Source organism: Cryptomeria japonica, unplaced genomic scaffold, assembly GCF_030272615.1.
Source record: "Cryptomeria japonica unplaced genomic scaffold, Sugi_1.0 HiC_scaffold_2204, whole genome shotgun sequence".
Lineage (NCBI taxonomy): Eukaryota > Viridiplantae > Streptophyta > Pinopsida > Cupressales > Cupressaceae > Cryptomeria > Cryptomeria japonica.
Window position 1 is genome coordinate 2,764 of NW_026730466.1, and position 9,266 is coordinate 12,029.

A 9,266-nucleotide genomic window follows, 5' to 3' on the forward strand; every position below is an offset into this window, starting at 1 on the left:
CGGCCTGGGGATATGATTCTCCTTTTTGTTTTGGGAGAAACTATAAATTTTTACCCCTTCCTCATTGACCTCAAAGGCTCGACTCTTATGTGCCATAGGGCCTTTGCAACAATAGAATGCATGTATCTATAATGGAAATTTTGGGGGGATGAGCCTGAAAAATGGGATAGAGAGGATGAGTTTAGGGATTTTGCCAGAATGAACAGCTTCCTCGAACCAAAATCGGAACATGGTGGCCCGCATGTAGGTGGGGTTGAATGAGGTGAACTTCAAATCTCAGATGGCCAAGGGAGGCATGGAGGTGGCAGAGGCAGTGGCAAAGGTAGGGGTCGGCTGCGAGGCGGGGATGAACAAGGCGCAACGCAAGCGATTGATGGCCAAGGGTGGTATGGTGTTGGAAGAGGCAGTGGCAGACGAAGGGGTCAGCCGTGAGGTAGGGGGAGTGCTCGGTGTTTAGGCCAGCCTAGCTCCAATCCGGAATCCTACCTTAGATTGGCATTGGGAAAAAAATTTCAGTTTTAATGTCATAGACTTTGTTAATTTTGTTAAAGTTCTTATGACGTATGTATAATTTTTTGAGAATATATCGATTATATGTCTTGAAGGATTGTTTATTGTTAATCTTAGCAGTACTTTCATTTAGATCATGATTGATTTAAACGTCCAAGGACAGAATGGATTCAACCTTTTTTTGTAATTATCTTTATTATTTGCTTTATATAAACCCTCTCGCTCTGCCGTTTACCAATTAAATATATACTTTATCACTTAATAGAGACTTTAATTTAAATAGTATCCTTTTTATAGCTAGTTGTAAGAGTAGATTAGTGTTACTTTGGGTTATGCATGTTTTCCATTATTTAGCATTGTTAACCATAACATTATTTTGAGCTATCCTAAATGCTAAGTATTGAAAACAATATGTTTAGTATATGTACACCTTGCCACAATCTATGAAAATTAATAGATTATTGTAAGAAGTTGTAAGATTTATTGAATCGATAAATGTATCTAAGTGACCTTGACCTAGTTACAAATACTTAGGGTCAAGTATTCATTTAGGTATAGCTACGAACTGTAATGTTGTATTTTACTTTTTAAGGCACTTCTAGAAATATAATTCGTTAGGTTTAATTTAAGCCCAAAATGTATAAGTATTATTCACTCTAAAAATAGTTGCAACATCATCTCAAGAAGAGAAAAACATAGACATCAATTTTTGTGCATACCTAATTACGTTTAATTTTACTTAATTAAATACATATTATTTATTTAAATAATTTCATCATTTATCCCATTCTATGCCAACCTATAATTAAATATATATTTATTATTTATTTAATTATTTTGGCCTTCACTTGATCTAATTAATTAAATAAATATTTATTATTTATTTAATTAATTTTACAATTAATTTTATCTTTTTATTATTATTCTCCATTCAATCTTGCTTTTAAGTTGCTCACATGGATTATAATATTAAATTTATATTAGGTGATAAGTGTCCCTTTCACATGTTTAATTAAGTCTTTTCTCCATTCATTGAATCTAGACACTTCACAAAAGTCAACTAACTTTTCATCTCATCCATTCCTTTTAATGAAACTAAAAATCTTAATCTTAGCCATTCACATAAGAATATATCTTTAATGTACCTCAAAACCCTAGATTTTATCCATCACGTGACACTTGTCACATGAATATACCTTTGCATTTAACTCTAATCTTTATTCTAATTTTAATCATGCATTATCAATCTATCCTAGCCCTTGATTTGCCTCTTGAGAATACTATAAAGTAGAAGCCTCTCATATCATTTACATATCTTCATTCATCATTATTTATGTTGTCCAATTTTCTATCTAAATGATCTTCCATATTTTGATCTAGTCTTTAATTATTTTTAAATTTAAAATATTTATTATTTAATATAATTTTTATTAATATTTAGATTTTCATATATTTTGACTTTGCATTTAGTTTATTCTATTTTAATTTTTTTTAGATTTAAGTTTGAAATTTATTTATAATTATTTATGTCTTTTAAAAAATTAAAAATGGTAATTAAAATTTATTAAAATTAATTTAATTTATAATTATTTATCTTATTTAAATTTTAATTTATTGCAAAACAGCTATATTTTGAATTTTTATTTTAATTTATATAATACATTTAATTTATCTCTCCATCACTCTCGATCTCTCTATATTCCCATCTCCATCTCCATCTCCACATCTCTCTCTCCCACAATGCCTATCTCTATCATTCCCTCTTTGCATCCCTATCTCTCCCTATTTGTACCTCTCTCTATCTCTTTGTCTCTCTGTCTCTCTCTCTCTCTCTCTGTGTCTCTCTCTCTCCTCTATATGTTACTCCCTCTTTCTACATTTCTTTAATTCTCTATCCTTTATCTATCCATCTCTCTAAATCTTACTCACTTCTCCCTTGTTATCTCTATCTTTATCTCTCTCCCTCTCCCTTCTTCTCTCTATTACCTTCTCTTCTTCTCTTTATTACCTCCTTTATCTCTCTCTTTCTCCCTCTAGCTCTATCTTCCCATCTCTCTCTCTCTCTCTCTCTCTCTCTCTCTCTCTCTCTCTCTCTCTCTCTCTCTCTCTCTCTCTCTCTCTCTCACACACACACACACACACACACACACACACACACACACACACACACACACACACACACACACACACACACACACACCTCTATTTATTTCTCTCCCTCCCTCTCTATCTATTCATATATCTATCTCCCTTCGTATCTATTGAAAACATAACATGATCCTATTGGTAATGGAATCTAATTATCTTCCTAATTTAGAGCTTTCTTAGTGATGTTTGGATCCCTATAGGTAGATGCATAGTTCATTTTAAGCTATCACTTCTTGATTGAAACTTTGGTTGCAAAAATAACATTAATTTTTAAATACCCTACAACTTGAGCTTACACACTAAACAAATGTATGCAAAATACACAAAAAAATTCCCTAATTGACCTTCCATGGCTCTTTAACGTACCCATTGCATACCAAACCATGGTTCCTAGTTATTATTCTCTTTTAAATTATTATAATGATAAAATTTACATCTTTGTAGAAATTTCTAGATTAGTTTTGTGTTCTCTATGAGATTATCTTAGTATAATTAAATGTCGATAAATGGTACAATCTCATATAGAGCTGGCTTATTCTATTGTCATTTATCTATATCTATTTAAACATATTCCCAAATATCTAAGTTTTCCTTATATTATTATGTAGATGTTCTTGTGCACTTTATATTTATGGCACCTCCATGTTTTCTTGGGTCAATAAGAAGAGAATGGATTTAATCTTGTATCTATATTTTTAACCCTTGGAATTCAAAAAAGTAAATTCAAATTTGGTTTATTTGTGCCTATTTCAGTCCTACCCTAATATGGATTGACAAATTTTTTGCATTGTTATTTCTATACTTGTATTTATATTTATTCATTTGGACATTAATTCATATCCATAAACCATTGAATAAACATTTACATATAAAAAGAGTTTATTAGATAAATACTTTAATTGATGCGTTAAAAGGGATAATGTTTACTTTGTAATCATCATGTAGAAGAGTTATGTACTTGATCTTTTTTTTATATTTAACATCTCTATAAAGCTAGTCTCTCTTCAAAGTTCACCTAGGAGAACTTCTCTCTAGTGATTTGACAACATCCTAATGGTATTTTTAAATGTTGTTAGTCCTTAATAACAAATAATTGAAGAAAAGAATATATTAGGTACTAAGTGTTCAATAACTCTTATCTTTCATTTTTCTTTTCTTTATATAACCTCTTACTGCCTTTTCCTAATGTCAAGTTCCATTATGTATTTTTATAATAACACTTACTTATCTTACTCTCAAGAATTTACTTTTTTATTTTATTATATTTCACACTTTTATATCTTATTTAAGTTAATATAATTGTTATATGAGCCTATAAATGATCCATATTTATGGTACCTCAAAACCTTCTATATTACGACAATGCTATCATTAGCCCATATTCTACATTACTCCTACTACTTCTTTCTAACTTCATAGTAGTTCTTCCACTTACACTAGTACACACCATACATTGTTTATCCTTGCTCCTATTTCTTGGCTTCTATATTACCTTCATGCCTATCTCATGCATCATTATCTGACTAGTCACAACATTCTTGGCCCTTGCATTCCTATATCTACCATCGTTTCTCCTATAATGTATATTACTTTCCCTACCCCTTTATCTATTCCCATGCATAAATTTCACCATCCTTTCTATTATGTCTCTTTCTTAACTTATTACTTCTTTCATCCCTCATATTTATCATACCCATCCATCCTCCATCTATTCCCATGCACATGCTTCATTATCCTTACTCTTCCATTTCTCTTTCCTAACCTCTTACCTCTTTCATCCCTCATAATTATCACAACCATTCATATACACACCATAATTGCTTTCAACCTTCTCTTATCAACCATTCATCCTCTACCCTAGATGTGTTAATTCATAACATGAATTAGGACAAATAGTAGAAGTAATAACCAATAGGAAAGGTGAAGAAGAATTAAAATATGCTCAATATAATCCATGGGCTTATGATAATATTTGTAGACACCTAAAATTGTCCAGTCTAATTAATTAAATAAATCCTTATTTATTTAATTAATTCATTTATCCTCTTCTAGCCTTATTTCTCATTTAAATAAATACATTTATTTATTTAAATTATCCTTTTCCTAAATTAAATAAATATTCTTATTTATTTAATTATCCTACTTCTTCTATTAATTAAATAAATTTTTATTTATTTAATTAATTCATTAGCCTTTTCTACCTATGACACATGTCATTCATCTCTTAATTCATACACTACCTACCCCTTTCATTATTTTATTATTTCTTTTACCTACCCTCTAATCATAGCCGACCTCGTTTTACACCTCTCAATCTTATCCCTCCATTTCATATAGTGTCTTCTATATAAGGAGATGCTTCCTTCATTATCAAACCCTAATCAATCATCCTAATCATTCATGCTAATCATCTTTTATGCAATTGACTACACTACGATCCTACTTGCAACCACATTCCATTCTTTGTTGAGCTCTTGTGCATATAAAATCTGAGAGCAAATATATCAAGCAAGATCAATGGAGATAGGAAGAATAGAGATCAAAACCCTATTGGACATGTGATGGTATAATCTTTGTAATTTCATTTGATTTGCATTGTCTTAGGTAATCTTCATATGTTATGGTGGATCTTTGTTGATTGTTAGGCTAGGGTTTTGTGGTTGAATTCATTTAGCCTTTCAATATTGTTATTGTTGTTATCCATTTTCACCATATACAATATAATTGTACATCCACTACTTATGATATTTGTGGTACCTTCTTTCTTAATATATGATGCCAAGGGTGAACTTGATACAAATTAAGGTAATTTATTATCACACGAGTAGAATTTTTAGATGAGGATAACTTCTATGTCAACTATTTCTAATAAGTTTTAAGGGTTATGGTATAGAATGGTTGTCTTACTACCCTTGTTGGCACTCAAATGTTTAATGTATTTTTTCTCAAGTCCCCTCCCTGCTATGTATCTTAACTCTTTTAAAATCATCACTGTAACTAATTTTAGGTAGTCTAATTTAGTGTCCCATAAGTCAATTTTTTCTAAGTATTTCATTGCATTATTCTTCTTTTAATAATAGTTGCAAGAAATCCAAAAATTTATATGTTTGATGTATTATCCAATAAAATCCTAAGTCTATGTAGGTTGTTGGACTTTCATACTTGTAGGTTTACCCATCTCGATATGTTAGTCACCTATCCTCACTCTTTCTCTTTCTCCTTATCAATTCAAAAAAGATTATTACATGAATGTTTACCTTTTTGTATTGTAACTTGCATATGCATGTAGTGTTATATGATTGCTAAAGTGGGGTCTAAATGTCCCATCACAAATTGTACAACTTCGATTAGGGTGTCCAATTCCATGCTCTATTAGCACTCATTATAGTATGTTTCATTATACTATTCATTATAAGACTCTCATATATATTTAACTAATAGATTATTTTAAAATATGAATCCTTTGTTGATGTTAACCTCATCACACTCTCATTTGTCTCCTTAATTTTAAGTGTACCCTTTATCTTTTAATCATCTTCATTTATCATAGATCCTACCCTATTTAAAATATCAAAACAGGTTTTCCTTACCTAAACATTATGTGTTGTCACACAAACATTTTTTTGGCATTAGGATCATATTATCTTGCATCCCTAAGAAGTTGGCCTAAAATTGTTTGGATGGGTGCACCCCGAGCATCCCAATTTGAAAAATTTCTCTATGAATTATGGGAGGATATTAAGGTAGTCATATCCTACTCAAATCCAGCTCTATGCAAAATAAAAATAAAAAATAAAAATCAACTATCCATCAAATTAAACTTGGAATCTCATATAGATAGCAATTCTTTCCTCATTTGTGATATCTATCTAGAATTATCAATTGAAGATGGAAATTGGAGATATCCTTATGAAGTAATGGTGCTAATTTTAGGAGGAATTTTAGATCTAAAAAATATTCATCCTCAAATCTTCATCAACATTCATCAACCATATAAGCTTCAAGAGATATTGGATGAAAATAGGGAATTATCGACCGATGATTGGCTTGTACCTCTTTTTAAGGGATTTGGTATGGTTTCATGTTGTTCTCAATATTTATTTCATTAAGCTTTAGATATATATATTTTTGTTTAGGTTATGTGACTAATATGTTATTTCATTCAAATCATATCATTTAGGGGTTTTCTCTAATATATTTGAGTAGACTCTAGATTTCATTTATGCACTTTAGCTCATAGCAATCTTAGACACACTTAAGGTGCAAGAGAACACACACTATTCCAATTTAAATACTGACAATTTGTGGAGGTGGAAATCACCAAAACAGGTGGTTGAGAAAGGGAAACCTTTATATAGTCGTGCCCCCTACCCTGTTTCTATTTTCTAGGTGAAACTACAGGTTTCTGACAAAGACAATAGATCCTCAGACAGATACAGACTAGTACCATAAATTAGGATAAAAATACCCTATATCAGGGTGCTTTAGACTCCCCTATCAAAGACCAGGGTACTCCAAAAATCCTAGTCCTTAGAAGTCTAGATTAAATTTGGGGTGAGTAGAGTATACGGTATTAGAAAGCCTTCATTGAGTTTATGTGCAAAAGTTAGAAGACCATAGTACTTTGGGTGACCTGATCAAGTGAATTTGCCCCCAGATTTTAGTAACAGGTGTACCTCTATTTTTAATGTTCATTTCTATATAGAAGTTGAGAAAATACAATACCACAGGAGCCCAAATAATCTCTGCAAGCTGAAAAACCTAGTACAAGGAGAAGCAATGAAGCAAATCACAGAAGGAAAGAATACACAGGAAAAATATGCTCCAAAAGATGAGAGCTCAATAATCTCCAAAATGTATTGTCAATAATAATCCTTCTTCATACAATGAAAAGAAAGAACTCAACCTTTAATAGGTCAAGAAACCCTAAAAGGGAAAACCTAGGTTTGCACATAATAATTAATTATATGCACCTAAAGTTAGCTTAAGTGTAAAAGAGATAAAGGGAACTTAAATAATTAAACAAATAATGTTTAATTAATCAAGTAAATACCCAAATACTCTAACACCCCCCCTTAAGATAGACTTAGGGAGAAGCTAAAACCTAGAACAACTACTGAAAGCAATAAAGATGGGTCTCGACAATAAGGCCTGATCAGGTACCCAAATACAATGAAATCTCTATGAACTGGAGAAATAGAGAAAACCACGTGGGAACAAAACTCTACTCCAAAAAGAGATAAAAAGAACACCACTGAAGCATGAAGAACCTCCAAACTCTGTCGAAGAATAACTACTGATCTGAAGAACCTCCACTGAAATAGAACATGACCAGGTAGAGAAGACTGTAATCTGCATGAGTGCCCTCAAATGACACTACTCGAATCAGGAGGCAAACAAGGCAAAAACAACTGAAATCGAAGATACAGATGGCATGAGAAACCAAAGCCCGAAGAGTTGATCAATCAAACCACAGAAGAAGTAGAACCAATAGGATAAACCTCCCCATAATGTGGAAGTGGGAGAGGGACAAGAACACTGAAAATGATAGCCAAAAAAAACTGCATGACAAAGAGCCAGGAACATCGAAGGTGCTGAGACACATCATCATGAGGTGAATGTCATGGAAGGAACACTCACTAGACAAAGGAAGATGGCAAACAACAGGAAAACATCAACCCCCTCATGGCACTTGATCAATAGTGCATGTACAACAAGACACGAGATATGCAAGATTCCAAGTAAACAATGCAAGATGGCACTATATCTTAGTGTGTTTGTATAAATAAAAGCTACAATCATAAGAAGACTGGAAATAGAAATGTGAACCAAAATAGAGACATCCTACTCAGAGAAGAGATCCTAGGACCTGAAACAACCACGATAACCACCAAAGTGCTGAAAAGCAAAAAATTGAATAAAATATGCATGGAGAAGAATCTGGGAATAAAACTTATATGGATGGAAAGTACACAACACACACTTTCCGAAAATATAAAGTTTTCAAAAAATGGAGGTCGGATGCTTATTCTATGGCTCCCGGAGTGCAAAAAATAGACCTCACTTTGACTGGAAAAAAACATAGTCAAATAGCAAAATTGGAAAAAAATACCAACACCATGAAGTCGGCCTTGGAACCAGCTTTTTGATGCTTATTCGTTTTTGAAAAAATGACTCCATATGCCCACAATAGAGCCAAAAAACCAAACCCCCCCTAAAAAAGGCAAAAAAGGAGGTTTGGTGGCTCTTTGGTGGTCCGGTGGCCAGTGGGTGGTAGCCGGGTGGCATCCTGGTGGCTGGGCGATGGTCGACTGGAAAAAACTGGCGGGGGCCGTTGTGGCAGCGGGCTATAGGTGGCGGCTGGGCGGGGGCCGCTCGGGTGGTGGGCCGTGGCGGGGCGGTGCTGCACTACGGCTGGGCAGCGAGCCGGGCGGAGGAGGCTACACAGGAAGCGGCCGACGACAGGGTGGTGGGGGCTACAGACAGCGACCGTGGGGCCGGCGGAGGCTGAGAGGTGGCAACTGGGGAGCGGGGGGCCTCAGGTGGCGACGAGTGTCGCCGAAGGGGGCCTTGCTGGAAGGAGGCATGAGGGAGCTGCCGGCAGGGCC

General features: G+C 33.6%; 1 protein-coding gene across 1 annotated transcript; it reads left to right on the forward strand.

Annotated features, from left to right (window-relative positions):
- Positions 1–280: 280 nt before the first annotated feature.
- LOC131873567 (glycine-rich RNA-binding protein 7-like) lies at positions 281–9,258 on the forward strand (the record flags this gene model as incomplete). The annotated part of the gene is made up of 2 exons (XM_059216394.1): positions 281–433; positions 8,926–9,258. Coding segments are annotated over exons 1-2 (486 nt in total), but the record flags the coding sequence as incomplete, so codon positions are not given.
- Positions 9,259–9,266: the final 8 nt, after the last annotated feature.